Raw genomic sequence first — 16,886 nt, 5'->3', positions numbered from 1 at the left:
AATTGAAAAATAAAATATTTGTTTCAAAATAGAATATATGACAATATTTAAATATAATATATCCTAGACTGACAAATCATCTCCGTTCAGAATCTTTTTGGGTATATACAATGATACCTATCATAGCATTTAATTCTAACCTACCCTAGTCAGAGGTCCACCCTACCACCTAATGTACAGCAGAGCGACATCCACTTACCCGCTTTTTTTCTTTTAAAGTGATATTTGAATGTTTGGTAAAAAAAAAAAAAATTAAAAAGGGTTTCTGTATCAGTTGCCCCGTTTAATAACATGCCACCTGCCGTGTTTGAGTGTTTTATATATTATTGATGATTTGTGACACACTCAAAATGTCGGTGTACGATTACCTACTTGTGTACGACACATACTGAACGATAGTAATAATATGACGATTTGACGAAGATGAGCTGTAAACCAATATAAAAAGAACAACGCGTTGATTTAGACCAGTGTTACACTCCTGTAGCATCGGATTTCAAACGAGGGACGCGAACAAAAAAAACATCAATATAGTCATATACTACATTTTATTTAAATTTTAAAACAGTTTTTAAACACAGTATAAGCAAACATTTGTATTCGTTAAAAAAAAAATTAAATAAAAAAATAACGTAGAAATAGTAGAATCCTATAATAATAATAATAATATGTTGAAGAGTCCTACGCCTACATTCCGAACACAATATTTGAATATAATAATAATAATAGGCGCTTAAAATAATATTAAATTTATATTAGGTATGTATAATACTATTAATTATATTGAGTTTTATATTTTTTATTATTATTATTTACAGATGACATAATATCAATACTTTGCGCATTGATAAACAATATTGTATAATAGTACAACACACAATACACAATGAGGAGTTTAACAATTAACTGCAAGCGCGTGTATGTGTATAGCATATTGAAATATAAAATAATACAAATGTACATGTTATATAATATATATGTTATATATTTTTTTAATATCATATGTAGTTATAATATATATTTAATAATATTTGTTCGAATGAAGAATTATCTTATAAAGAAGACATTTTAAATTATTCAAATACAATTCAATTTAACGCTATAATAACTGATTTTCTAATACTTACATACAACGACCATTTAGCTGATTTATTTTTCTCTTTACACTGTAAATATAATTACACTAAAACTCTAAAAACAATTTTCATAAAGCAATCGTACCTATACGTATGACGTAATGCAGTGTAGGTAATCGCGTAATATTATTATGAAAATTTAATAACTTTTGTCATAGAAAATATTGTATACTACAAAACGTGTTATTATATAGGTACTGTAATCTATATATATTATATATATAAGTAGGTACTCGAGAAAGATCTGCATGTCGTGTTGAAATTCAAAAATCGTAATTGTTTTTACACGATACTCGAACAACTCATAAGCATATATAATCGCTCGCGTTCAACCCCCTTCAGCAGCTCGTCGTTTAATACGCGCCGTCTAGACACTCGAATTATATAATATTATAATAATACACACCCGATATTAAACAACTTATTAATTTCGCAAATACACAAATATCGTTAATTCAAATGAAATGACAAATGATCTGTACATTATTGTATGACGTTATATATGCACCGATGTTGAGAAGGAGGAGAAGTAGGAGGAGGACGAGGAAGAGGATGAACAGAATAATGAAGCAGGGATAGGTCAATTTCCAACTTACTATATTTTTTATTTTTTAAACGTAAAGCCTCGTAATTATCATATTACCGTTGCTCTATGCGTCGGTGCGGATGGATCGATGGATGGCCGGAAGGATATAGACGGATGGATGAACGGATGTGCGTGTGGGTGCGGGTGCGGCGCTGCGACTCGTTTTTCATCAATCCGAGTACGACGTCTTGTCAGAACCTGGTGATGGTGACCGGGGTGACGTCGCGGCCTGGTTCAGGTGGTGCGATTGGTAGGTCATGGCGTGCGGGTGAACGGTGGTGAGGTGGTGCAATTGCGGCTGTAGATAGTGGTGAATAGGTGCGGTGAGAAAACGCGGTGTCTGCTGTTGCTGCTGCTGCTGTTGCTGTTGCTGGTGGTGGTGGTGATGGTGGAACGATGTCATCGCCGCCGCGGCCGTGCACACTGTGGCCGCGGCTGCTGACATGGGTGAGAACGCCGAATGCGAGTCCATGAGCGACGGATGACCCAAAGTCGGCAGCTGATCCGACGAACACATCTGAAACACGCGACGTGCAGGTTGGGTGTAATGCGTGACAATCTACGTATCGTATATAGTAATTGCTAATCGTCTATGGGTTATGAATGTGGGTGGGTGCTATTGAGAGAGAGTAAGAGAGGGAGTCCTAACCATTGCTATTAAACTTATGAATGTAGCATAGTATAAAAAAGTATGTACCAATATTCGACTGGTTTTTTTCAATAATAATCGTTGACATTTCTAATATGAGAGTCTAATATTCCACCTACTCGTCCTACTCACCCTCAAAAGACCTGATAAACGAAATGTACTGTTTCATTTTTAATAGCCCGTCACATTAATTACTAAGAAACTAGTCAATACTAAATTATTCCAATTATTTAGCTTAATTTATTAAAGTCCAACCTTCAATAGATCCTAATTTTCTTTTTCTTTTTTTAGCCCAAGTTATAAGCAATTCGATATAAATTTCTTTATATGTATATAATATACTAATAGCCATTATGTTGCCAATGTCTTATTAATCAGATAAAGATTGATAAATTTTTTGGACAGTTTAGCATCAGAATAAAATCTTCCAAATATCTAATACCAATGATAAATATCATCAATAATATTGTAGCTACAAGCAGTGATGTATATAATTATTTTTATTCATATCAATATATTATACGAATAAGGAGGCGCATGCCACTGCAGCGTGTTCTCATACGATCATGACAATAAAATAACTATTACTATAAAGTATAAGGTATAGTCTACGCATCATAATATACAGGAACCAATATTTTTTAACAATATGGCCGCGCGTCAAAAGGGATCGACCCTAAATGCTTTTTTTTTAACATCATTATAATATTATTGTGTCACGGTGAAAAAAACCGCATGGGTACGCGTATATACAAATTGACAGTATAAATAATATATCACAATGTGACGTGTACGTATAAAGGGTATGAGTGGGGGCTTTTTGAAAACCCGACTACACCACGAATTATAATAATGGTATTATGCTCGAGTAAACGTCAAAAATCGAGTTTTCGTGTGTGCGCGTGTACACCGCGATAGGACGAGAGCTGTTTAAACGGTAAGACGCCATCTTCGGTGCATAATCAGATATTTGAACATTTGATATAATATTATTATTTGGGATATTTCAGTTGAACGTACGACAGAATAACGGTCACTTGAGGTGCACTATCACTGTTGAATAAGAGGCCACAGCAATTAATGGTATGATATATATAAATATATTATAATATATGTATTTAACATTTTCTAGTTGACTCCCCCATAGATGTTATTATAAATTAAAAACTGGTAATTAAAAATATTTATAATTTTACTGAACGCAATTATCCAATATATTTTGTACCTAAACATCAAATTGGCCGCGCATTCCAAAGTTTGATGTAAAAAATATTATTGTGTCCGTAATTTATCTTGTCCACAAACTCTGTTCGATTATTGCTGTTATTTATATATTAATATATTATTATACGTGCCAGTTACCGATGATTAATCAATTCTTATAATTTTGGTATTAAATACTCATAAGCAGTCATAACTATAAAACTTCAAATATGGAATTGAACAATACCTTTAAACGTTTTCCGTTAACATTATATTATTTTCATTATGCTGAAACGCAAAATGTATAACGATTGTGAATTAAATTTATAATGAGTTTAAAAATTTGACTTAGAATTTGGAACTTTGAGGATTTATATAAATTCTCAGCATTTTCAAAAATTCGCTAAGTCATTTTACTAACCGAATAATAATATTGTGTTGTATTTATAATTTCAAAGGGGTTTCGCATGAATAAAAATATTACCGTTTGGTGTTCCGTGATCTGAAAAAGCTAAAAAAAAACATTGGCCTAGTGTCGAAAGGGAAAAATTAGGAATTTTAATAAAAATAATTAACTCGATATTTAAATTGCGTTAAAAATTAACAGTTAACAAATTATAAATTTAACTCTATAAGTTAGAAGTTAGCATGGAAAAAATATTAACTCTTAAATCAGTTTAAAAAAGTTAATCTATTTTTTTAAATTAGTGAGTAAATCGCATAAAGAATAACTGTGTCAATCTAATCCAATAAAATATATCAAGAAACAAAATTATTTTATCAAGAAAAAGAACAGAAATTTTTGTGTTATTATTATGGTATTGGATTATTTATATTTGATAATATTTACGTATAAATGAAAAATTTCAAAATATTTTAAACTTGATGGATTATTTTTAAATCAACAGAGAAAAGCTAAGTTTTCAACCACCAATTAAACTAGTTGAGTTAAAAAGTAAAAAAAAAAAATAAACTTTTTAACTAGTTAATGCCAGCTTTGCTAATACGACCCTACACCTACATAATGTAATGTACGTATGGCACTTACCATGAGTTCGATCGCGTGCAGTACATCGCCGTTGCACCTTTGAAGCACGTTCTCGATATCCACTCGTCTCTTGTACGGAAAAACGCGCCTGAGCACATCAACGGCCGACCGTCCGGCGGAGTTGACTCCTGCGGCTGCGGCTGCGGCGGCCGCGGCGCTTGATTCCAGAAAACTGGAAAAATTTGGATAGTTCGACGGCAATCGGGAACGGTCGGGTTCGGTCGGCGAACTGGAGTCTCTCCGTTTGGGCAGGGACAGGTTTTCCGGGGCAGCTTCGTTGCTGCTTTCGTTGCTCTCCACCTATATTTAATCAAACGTATATTATATACAGATCATGTACATAAAATGGGCGATTAAGAATATAAGCGCGTAGCGTAATCCATTTTTATTTTGGGGTGGGGGGGGGGGGGGGTGCTTACAATGTTTCAGGTATTTATATAACATATATTCTAAAAATGGTTATCAAAAAAATGAATGGGATAAATGAAATCGTAGAGGGCTAAAGTCCCTTTAGCACCCCCCCCCCCCACATTATGCGCCTATGCTCAGGCGTGATTATAAATCATCATATAAGATCGCCGATACGAATAAACTATTATAGAGTAATATTATAATATAAATATATCATGATTATACATGTGGCTGAATGCTGAAACATATAAGTTATTTATAGAATTGCAAGAAAAATCATGTCAAATCTTAGCATTTAATATCACAATGGTTATGCTAATCATTAAACAGTGTGTTTATGGTTTATCAGATAATCGTGCAAAATGTATATTATGTAGTCGGAGTGACTGCGAGACAAATTCAACCAACAAGACTAGATAGATTCTATATTCGCAAGTGTGCGTCGTCGCATTAATATAAAAATCGAAGCATTAAAAATGTAAATCTTAATAATTATTATGGTTAGCAAAAAGAGTTGTACCTAAAAAAAAACGGAGATTCGACTCGCACTTAGGTATATGTTATTTTTTTATGTTTATGAATAAAATTTGTAGAGGTCAAACTTACAAGACAAAACCATCAGCCTCATAATCCACTTTGTTACGATTGATTATCCATTAATAATTACATACATTTATTTTTCATTTAATTAATTAATTAAATATTTAAATTAAACTTAAAAGTTTTTATACATGCAACACTTATCCAGTTTTAATTTTTAGATGATATTGTGAATCAAGAAAGTTGAGACTGAAGTGCACCATGAACATTTTTCAGTTTTGGTAGCATTACAAAGAAATTTCAACTGTAATAAAATAAATATTTTTCCATGAAATTATAAAAATCAACTCCAAATACTAAAAATGTTATGTGTGAGTATCGATGAAACATAATCTCATACATCATAAAATATTTTTCTATTATTTTAAAATCCTCATACTTCTACAGGATTGTTTCGTCTAACTATATTAATATGCATATTATATATGTCTTGTCACTGGCGTCCCAATGGAAGGAACATAATATTATTATATTATAATACATGTACTCATATAATCACAATAAATAATAATTATCCATTTGCCATTTGCCATTTATATTCGAATATGTACGATCACGAGGTAACTATACCTTATATCGAGTATAGTAGATCGTTATATATAAATACATTATATTATATTACAGACAAAAATTGAAAAATCGAACTTACCTCCGACCTCGTCGGACTGTTGAATTTGGCGGCAAACTGTGTGGACGTTACTTGGGTCGGGGCGTTCGGCGACACGCTGGACGAGCGACTTCGTGTGTCCTGATCTTGTGTGCTGATCGTTTGGTCGTGTTTTGCATTAATGGACTCCTCCGAACTGAGGCGCGCTCTTTTTTCGTCTAAAATCGGACAAAAATTCGAAACTGTTCAATTATAATGAATTTGGTGGCGTATACGTAAATACCAAATTTCGAATGAAAGTTTGAACAATAATCCGTATTGAAAGTGTAATCATGTTAGTTTATTATGTGACAAGAGCAATAGCCAGTCACGTGTTGGACATAATTTTAAATTATATTTTATTTCTCGCGTGCTGGCAAAATATTATGGTTGTAAATCAGTATAATATTGAATCGATCCATACACTACGTAGGTATAGTTTTAAAAAAACTAAGTGTATACACATAATAAATAAAATAAAGTCAGTACTAAAGATATAAAACATATTTATAAAAGTCAAAGTCATATACGCGGGCGTGTAGTACAATATAATAATATAACGGTTAAAAAAAAAAAAATTGTTATTGACGAATCGCGTTAATCACGTTCGATTTGTGTGTGTGTACAAGTACAATACGTGCACCTATACAATATTATAGTATAATAATATCATTGGTAAATGGTATAAAAAAAAATTATTAATAATAATAATACGTAACGTTTCGAGGTTTATATTATATTGTGCGTACGTACGTGGTGGAAAAAAATGTTTAATAATACAACGTTCGTCGAAGATATTCGAGTGTATAATCATGTATATATGTATATATTAAAGTGTGTAAATATTATATAGGCTGTATATTATAGTGTATATGAACTGCGGCAATTATTTTTTTACGGCTGAAAAAATAACACATCTACGACGTGGTGGAAGTGGCTGGGGGGGAGGGGTGGAAGAGGGCTCGAGATGGACGAACGGACGGGAAAGGGGTGTGAGAGAGTGAGGGAGCATTTAAACTAACGCGTAGGTGGGCGGCGGGATTATAATATAATAATATGTCTAGTATGGCGATCGCGCTCTTAAAAGCCCAACAACCCTCTTTGCTGTGGATACGGTAAACCACATAAGTGCGGGGTGAATCGCCTGAGTACATTATTATATATATAAAATATCTATTGTACAAACTCGCCTGCGGGATTTCGTAATTATTGAAACGTTTAAATAGGTACCTGCGCCGCAGTTGTTTTCTGCACAACCATATAATATAATATAATATTATATATATAATAGAGTATAATAATAATTATGTAGGTGAACTACCATGATGGTGCAAGTGGGGGAGGGCGCCACCCGACGCTGTACAATTTTGTTTACGCAGAACTATAATATATTATGTTATATATTAGGTATATTATAATATATCACGACCATATAATCAATTACCCAACTTCGTACAATCCTACCACATTGTATTATTATTATTATTATATTAGGTATATATATTTGTACCATCGAGACTATGGTATTGTTATTATTATATTATTATGTAGGTAAGCTAACTTTACGTTTAACGGTACTTTAACGAGTTTAATGCGCACTTGAAAGTTGAAAGTTATTATTTTTAAAAACGGTTTCTATATTATATTGTTATTATTACCACTACAGTGTACAGTGTTCCCGAACCAAATAAATACGACAAAAAATTGCTTTAAATTATAAAAACTCAATCCTAAAAGTTATATATATATATATATTTGTTCTGAATATTTTTACATCCATTATAAACATATGTATTTGAAATATCAGAGAAAAGCAAATTACGATAAAAAATAAAAATAAAAATGAAATACTTCAGTATATTTTGATACGTATTTTTTCAAATGTAAAGTAAAAATCATTATTTTATACTCAGTTATTATTATTATTTTTTAACTATTTCCAAATTGAATATTCTCGTATGTTAATTTAAAAGATATGTTGATAATTAAAAAAAAAACTTTACGTGTAGTAAATTAGTAAAATTATTCCATTAAAACTTTAGGTTTACATATAATATAGTAGGATTATATCATCGCAAATATAGTTTCATAGAACTTTTATTAGCAACTTTATAGGTACCTTTATACATACTGTACCTAGCTTATTATTTATTATTTTATTTTAATTGCAATACTTGTATATCCTTTTTAAGTGCACTCTAGTCTTTAAGTAATAATTATTAACAACAATAGATCGAGATAACGTCATGTAGTTGGAAGCATTTCTATTAAGCTACGATTTGTAACCCTAAGCAACTGCTCTTTTAACGTAAAAAAACATAACGCCACCCTTAGCATATTCAACCACTTGAATAATATAATATATACGTTTATATTTGTCCACCGTCTTTTGTTTAAATGTACGGTGGTCTGCGTATTCGTTTATTTTTAATTTAATAATTTACTATATAGAAAAAAAAAACACTATCTCGGCGAAGAATACAGTGGGTATAGCCAATAATACTGTGACCAAAAGTGAATTTCAAATGATATTATTGTTTTATCGTGTAATATCTGCGGCAAGCCAAAATTTGAATCTGTAAAAGCAATTACTCAACTACCACTTTTTGCGAATCCTTTCCACCCTACAAACAACTGCTCAAGCGTTTAAGTTCGTAAGATAACATTGTGTAAAACCACGTCTTTGGAACATTCATACAATGTTATCTGTTAAACAAAAAGTTTAAAGTGAGTTAAGGCGGGTAAGGAGTAGAGGTTAATTGGTAGTTGTGTTTAAGTTGTGTGTGCGTTGTTTTATAATAACCTCTTAGCCACCACCATTGTGAACGTATACGCATAGAACGCGGCTCCTTAATAAGAAACACCCTTCCCCATATTATATAAAGTATAATATGATATGCATACACATATACATGTATAAATAAATATGATATACACGTACACACACCTATATAATATACCCCCGAACAATGGAGACGATTAGGGGTGAGTTGGAAATCGTATATAATAAACTTAATATAATAATGCAAGCAATTGAGGTCAAGAAGAATTCTGCGGCAATAAAAGAGGAATTCGGATAATGTTACTAGTGGTTATTATGTGTGCGGCGTGTGTACGTTCATATATACATCACGCACAGTCATAAACAGGGTCTTCTGTTTTGCTCGTCACACCCTCGCTATCGACGACAGCCCATAATAATAATTATATATATCATATACTTCCTTCGGTTGGCAACATAAAATATTTTCCCGAACGTCATCGCATTACCCGTCTAACGACAATTAAATAGTAATATATTATATTCATTTATAAAACACAATACTGCAGTTGTGCGTAATACGTATATTATATTATTATCATTTGTAAGTAATGAGGTTAGAAAATTCAACTTGGAATAAACTGTGGTAGGTACATAATTATTATATTGTGTTACATTTGAAATATTATGACATTTTTACTTTCAGATAATATATAGAAATAAAACGTCATTCGGTGTAACCTAGTTTTATAGACTATCAATATTGACGTATTTTCACGTAAAAATATATTTTCAATAAATGCCAAGCACACAGACAAGTAAACACGTTTTTGTTTTCTTAATTTCGTATTTCAGTTGGTGCGTGCATGATTCAACATATTAACCTTCGATATTTCAAATGTGGGTGGAAATGATATTGTATCTGTGACGCATCGCTAACTTGTGTAATTAAATATTGAAGGATAATTTCTAAAAATAGGTATAAATAAATTATAATAGATTCACTATAAGAACCAAGTACATATCCAAACGGCTACATATTATAATTTACAAATATTATACATAAGCTGGGAATAATGTTTCGTTTTGGGATGTTATAAGATAGTATATGAATATACCTGGACTTGATCTAGCAGCAGCTGACGACGACGACGATGGTGGTGGATATATCAATCCCAGTTCCCTGGCCTCGTTTTCCTCTTGAGCTTGTTGCCGCCGTAGAGCTACTTGGGCAGCCATAACTCTCTGTCTTTCTGCTATCAATGTACATTTTGCGCAGGCACAATCTCTCCAACGACAGTATCGTTTATGTCCCTGAATAATAAAATAATAATATAGTATTAGTAATTCATAGCTATTTCAAACATAATAATATATGATATTATTTGAAAATTAAACCACTTAAAAGTGTAAATGAGCTAATATCACGAATGTGTAATACTTATACTACAACAGTTATAAAATACGGGGTTGATCAAATTTCAAAAAAAAAATAATAATAATAATAATTAGACTAACTATACCTTCCTACCATTTTATATAATGTAATATAAGCACATTCATTATTATTTTAAGGGGACGTCACACCCACATTTGTTGTCTTACAAATGTACAATATAACAAAAAATGTTTTAAGCGGGAAAGAATCGAGTAGGTTACAATCATAACTTATGAAATTTTCACATTATAAAGATGAGAAAATTTATCGTGCAACATCGACGTTTTTATATTTGTGATATCAAAAAAGAAAAAAAGATGTTGTACGATAAAATATGTTCTCATTTTTATAGTGTGAACGATTTATTTTTCAGTTATGACTACCTATAGACCTTTTGGTTCTTTCCTGCGCAAAACGGTTTTTGCTATGTTGTAGGTAGGTACGTTTTTAAGACAGAGACAACACGTGCGGGCGTGGCATCCTCTTAAACACAATTTATAATATTTGAATTCATTGTAATAATGTTATTTGTTTTACTAAGTAATTACCTACACCTACAAACTAATAATCAATAGAAAACATTAGTTTTGCAATATTATTATAAAATATATGACATTTACATAGTTGTATTGAAAGTTAAATCTATATTTGTTCAATTGCGTAAAATAATATATTTTATTCAATTTAACAACAGTAGGTAGTTGAATATTTGGAATAATACTATGAGTGAGAGAAACTTAGAAAATATCATTTAGCAACCATATTTCCAAATATTGTTTTCTAACTTCTTATTTTTGGTTAAAAACCAACATTCATCTTCATAAGAGCATTTGAATGCATTGAATTGAATAATTACACATGTTAGAACTATAATATATATTAAGTGTGAGAATAACGTTATTATTAATCATATGTAAATAAGTACAAATTGTACACATACATATTTAATATTCATATAAGGTAATATATATATAAATATTAGTGAATATGACTTGATTATTTGATTATACATAATACATGATAATGTGTTCAACAAAATAAATAAATTTATATTTTTTGATTTAATAGCGTATTTCCGTACCTATATACTTCCTACAATCCTACCTATAAGTATGATTTTGAATATAAATGTAAAATATCATAGTATTTGGTGTAGTTATCTATGCACTTTTTAAACGGTACTAACACCAATTAGAGAAACGAACAAATTCAATTTACCACTTTTCATAAAGCTCTTCAACAAATTTACAAACATAAAAATGTTTTTAGTTATCAGTGAACACAGACAATTTACAGTGGCGGAGTACCTACGCTTTTTAAGTCATTAATAAAATAATTAATAATCACATAAACTGCAATCATGTAATTGAAGCGATTAAGAACGGATATATTAATTTTATACTAACAGTTAAATTTAAACAATTTATCGTTCATTTAAAATTTTAAAAGTTAATTTATGTTACCTAACTGTAACATAAACTTAAATACGAACAAAAAAATAACGTAAATCTTAATTTATTTACACGTCATGTAGATGATATAGAATATACTATATAATATTTTAATAAAAACAAAACAAAATTTAATAATATACTTTTAGTTATTTTGGGCTATAGTTTATTATACAATAAATTAATTAAACATTATATTCGTTAAATCATTATAATCATATACGTAGATATATACATAGTTTTTACTAAAAATAATTATATAAAATAAAATTGTTGTTCGTATTGAGCAAAGTAAGTTTAATTAATATTCGTAAATTGAATCCTCATTAATATTCTGCATGTGTACGCCTTGCACAATTAAAACACAAATTATTAGTTGAAATATATTGGTACTGACTGTACTGAGTATGATATGTAATTTCGACAATTTTACTTATTTTTAACGTTAAAATGTATAATTACAATTGTGTATAGGTTTATACATCATTTATACTTGTTATTGACTAGGTATATTAAGAGTGCAAATAATTCATTTTTATTTAAATATCCATTAAATTGATGATTAGGCATATCTATACGTCTAATCGATATCAATTAATTGTGTACGTACAAAAATAAGTACATTTGCAATCGTTCAATATACAACCCTTCAACAATTTTAATTTACAGACCTTCTTATCCATAATAGAAACCTATGGTTGGACTTAGTGCTTTTCGAGACAGTAGATGTACAAAGTCATATTGTTGGCTTTTAAAATGTTAATCCAGTATAATATGTAATATTTTGACAAGTTGTATCACGTCGAATTTCCCCACTCGTTATTTATAATATTTAAACCGAATATGTTTTGACAGTATAATTAAATGTACTTATATTAAAGAGTTATATAAAAAAAATTCTTTACAACCCCGAATTATTAAACAGTATTAAGCAAAAACTTAGGAAATAATGAAGTATATATAGTTTGAATTCAATTAAATAAGGGTAGTTTGTTCTTTAAATTAAATTATACGCATCAATGAAGGCGCGATAAAATTTTGATTTATGTTCGTAGAATTGTACTTGCGTTGAAGAGCTACTTTTGAATTTTTTTTCTTAAATAGTAGAAAACTAGAAAAGTATATGAGTAAGTACCTAAATGAATTACATGTATTACAACTATACAAGATTTATGTAAATATGTTTTGTGAATAATAGATAACAATAATTATATAATAATTTTTTATTTATTATTATTATTTATTTTATTTATCATAATTTATTAGTAATATTTACTGTTTCTTTGGTTATAAGTAGGACTTGGATTTAAATGCATTTGTATCTTTTTTTTTTTTTTGAAATGTCTTAAACAATTTTTTCCAAGCTACAAATTTGTTATAAGTATTCCATGTCGTGACCTCAATATTTTAGCATTTGAGCATTTTTTACGATATAAATGCAATTTTTTAATTTGTCAAGACATTTTTTATTTATTTCTCGTTTTATGACTAGACGCAATTTGAATAAATTGAAATATACACTTAATACTATGTAATAATATGTAAATCGTTTTCATTTTGAACTATATAACATCAGATAATCTGGTTTTAAATAATTAGACAAGACTGAAATTTATAATCTATCATCTAATCAACCAATCAGCCAATTCAGTTGCATACGATTTATCGAAGTATTACAGTGTAGTACAATAATACAATATAAATTAAATTAGTTAAATTAAATTTTTTACTATTTTTTTTTATGTAATTATACAATTTTGCATGTTAAATGCTTTTTTGATAGATATTATTAGAGCGATTAAACCTGATCTCTAGTTATGAATATTTATTAGTGAATAATAACAAATCAATATATATACATATATAGTTTGGTTAAAGAAAAGTGGTATAACTTTGTGATACGTGCATTACCATTATAAATTGTAAATCAATTGCCAACTTCAAGATAACTATACAAAAATTAATTAATTTAATTTACGTTAATGTGCAATAATACAATACATGTTGAAACTAAATAACTTATCAATATTTAGATATTATAGTAATAACTAATAAGATATAAAATAAATTAACCTTATATTTGTAAAAATGGGTTCCTATACCTAACCTTGTTACCTAACAGTTGTAACTTGTCATATCCAGATCTAGCCTTGAGAAAACTATTTATTGTATAATATATTGGTAGAGAAGTACATAGTATATATTTTTATATTAATGGCAGTAATAATTTATTATAGGCATATAGCCATTATTTTATATTATGTATGGATATATTGTTAATGAAATGGTTACATAAGATTATATTATATTTCAATATTCAATTAAACTTAAAAAAAAGATTAAAACAAAACAAAATAATGTGTACACCGTGTGAAGCCGATATCATATATAGTAGGTATTTAAATTGTTAAACTTGTAGTATTACAGTATTAAGAATTCATACTAAATATCTAGTCATATAAGCATGACAACAAAGTACAATGTGGTTCACCAAGCTCCAAGTGTTATCACCCCCATATCCTACATATTGTGCATTTATTAAAATTCTGATTATAGTAATATTTTTAGATACACGCAATTAAATTCCATATGTTTTTTTCCAATACATAAAAGTTTGATAACCTACAACGAGTGTACTGCAGCTAAATTTTTATTTTTATTTTTATTTATCCCTGTAAATGGACTAGTGGTTTCTATGTTGTTAAACTTAATATATCAAGAGTAACAGCCAATATAGTCTTTAAGCTTTAATAGTGGTTTTATAGAAAACATTAATATCTATAATCCTCGCATATATTTTTTAAACCTATAAGACTAGCATGGGGATATACCTAAAATTTCAAACATTAGAATATTTGAATATAATATGTATTGTTATAAAATAGAAGTGTAGAATTATCCTGTGTATATATATGATATATTTATACATATGTTATAGGTATAACTATGACAATCAAAGTTAGACCGCAACAAGAGTTACAAGACCATCTTATGACCAATCGTCTTGTTCATATACGAGTAATATTATTATGAGTGCAACAACGATCACTAAAGAGTACAAGTATATTATGCATACAAAATTAGGAATAAGTAGGTGCTATAAGTGAGGATCTAATCGGATGTATGATATATAGTCATATAGACAAGATGAATTATAGAAATATTATAGAGGTATACAAGGTGTATCAGATATAACTGACTTTTGGAATAACTTTTGTTCAAATTATTATTTTTATTTATTTATTTTTTGTTCATTAAGTGATCATAACGCTACACGTATGATACATTTATCTTTTAGTACTGAAAATAAAAAAAATTAATTTAATAAAAAATTGTTTGGATAAATTCAAAATAGCCTATTTCTGAATCTGATTATAAGAACAATTGTTATGTTAAAAAGATTCATCTAAGTCAAGTGGCTTATTTTTTAGAATTTTTTTGGTTAAATTAATTTAGAACGTAATAACTTTTTTAAAAATATGATTTTTGAGCATTTTCTGACATGAGTATATTTCTTAAATTATTTACTTATCATATAATATTAATACAATGTTTATCATACGTTGAATTAGCATAATTTTTTTTTTTTTTTGGTCAGGTCTTTCTGTTACATTCTGTATATGCATAGAACATTATATCAATGGCCTATTGTAGTTGAAGCTTATTATACGCATAGTAATTTATAAGTCAAAATGTATATTAAACTATTCTATACAGGAACGCTAGGAACATCAATTGAAGTTTTTTTTGTAAAGCTTAAATAGTCTTTTTCTTATATGACTACTATTATAATACTGTTATGAGCCTTATTGAAATGTCGAAAGCAATAATTGCTTAAAAATTATTTTAAAAAATATGGATACAAATATGAACATATTATTATATGGGTGTATAATGTATATATACCTAATATACACAATACACATCCTTTATGTGCACTGTTAATAAATATAGTGAATTTCATACTTTACTTTAGTGTATACCTACGTATAATATAAAACAATTATAAAACATTCTAATGTTTTGGAAAAAAAAAATGTTTTCATAAATAATAGGTATGTGACGCGTGCACCTATTAAAAATATCATTATATTAGATACCATACAACACTTATACAATGCGGTTCGTGACGAACGCGGGAGGGTTGAATAAGCCACCCTCTGCCTCAATAAACGATATATTTTCTTACAGCATCCACCATCGCAGTGGCAGTCGGTATTTATACCGATACCTATAAGTACCTACGTTATTATCTACATATTATAATTAGCAGCAACACACTCACTTTCAGGGCTGACACGACTCCATGGTTCCTGCACCGGGCACACTTGGGCGTCCGCTGGTACCGCTCGGAAGCTCGCTGCAAGAAGAACGCGGGAGACAGTCCTCCGAGTGCGGGATGCTGCGACATGAGGGCAGCGGTCATGTCCACACCGCTGGGCAAACTCATCGTTACTGCCGTCGGTTATGCGTCTACAACATCGCCCGGACGGCGACGACGAGTCTCTCGCGCCCGACCCGCGGCGACGGGCGCGGCGATGGGGCTGGCTCCTCCCCCCGAAACACCGCAAAGTCCCGCCCCGCCGGCACGCTTATATTTTTATTCTTACAGCTCTTCCGCGACGGCTCTACACACGCACACACACACACACACACACACATACACACTGTAAATATAATTTTATATATTATTATTATATTATCATTGTATTACATTTTATATATAAACTATATATATTATATTATTATATATCGCGTTCGTTTTGTATTTCGGCTGAACAATAACGCATACACTCGTGCGGGCGTGCAGTATAATAATTTCAGGTGAATAGTACATAGTATTGTATATAGGTATATAAAGCACGTACACACGCACCGTTATATATACGCGACTATTATTATACTGAAATGATATAATAATAATAATCATAACACGTCTCGCAGGGTAAGTCGGCGG

The 16,886-nt window shown here is 30.0% G+C and overlaps 1 protein-coding gene across 1 annotated transcript; it reads right to left on the bottom strand.

The window, feature by feature from the left end:
* Nucleotides 1-531: 531 nt before the first annotated feature.
* Nucleotides 532-16,536, bottom strand: LOC107162009 (doublesex- and mab-3-related transcription factor A2-like). The gene is made up of 5 exons (XM_015508690.2): nt 16,215-16,536; nt 10,159-10,354; nt 6,283-6,458; nt 4,623-4,922; nt 532-2,239 (listed from the first exon to the last, which is right to left on the bottom strand). Exons 1-5 carry the CDS (start codon nt 16,377-16,379, stop codon nt 1,892-1,894), a joined length of 1,185 nt encoding a protein of 394 aa, XP_015364176.1. The 5' UTR covers nt 16,380-16,536; the 3' UTR covers nt 532-1,891.
* Between the last annotated feature and the right edge of the window lie 350 nt (nt 16,537-16,886).

The sequence above is a fragment of the Diuraphis noxia genome, unplaced genomic scaffold, assembly GCF_037042655.1.
Source record: "Diuraphis noxia isolate RWA-SAM2 unplaced genomic scaffold, SU_Dnox_SAM2 contig0002, whole genome shotgun sequence".
Lineage (NCBI taxonomy): Eukaryota > Metazoa > Arthropoda > Insecta > Hemiptera > Aphididae > Diuraphis > Diuraphis noxia.
Note: the sequence above shows the minus strand (reverse complement) of the source record. Positions and strands in the feature narration are given on the sequence as shown.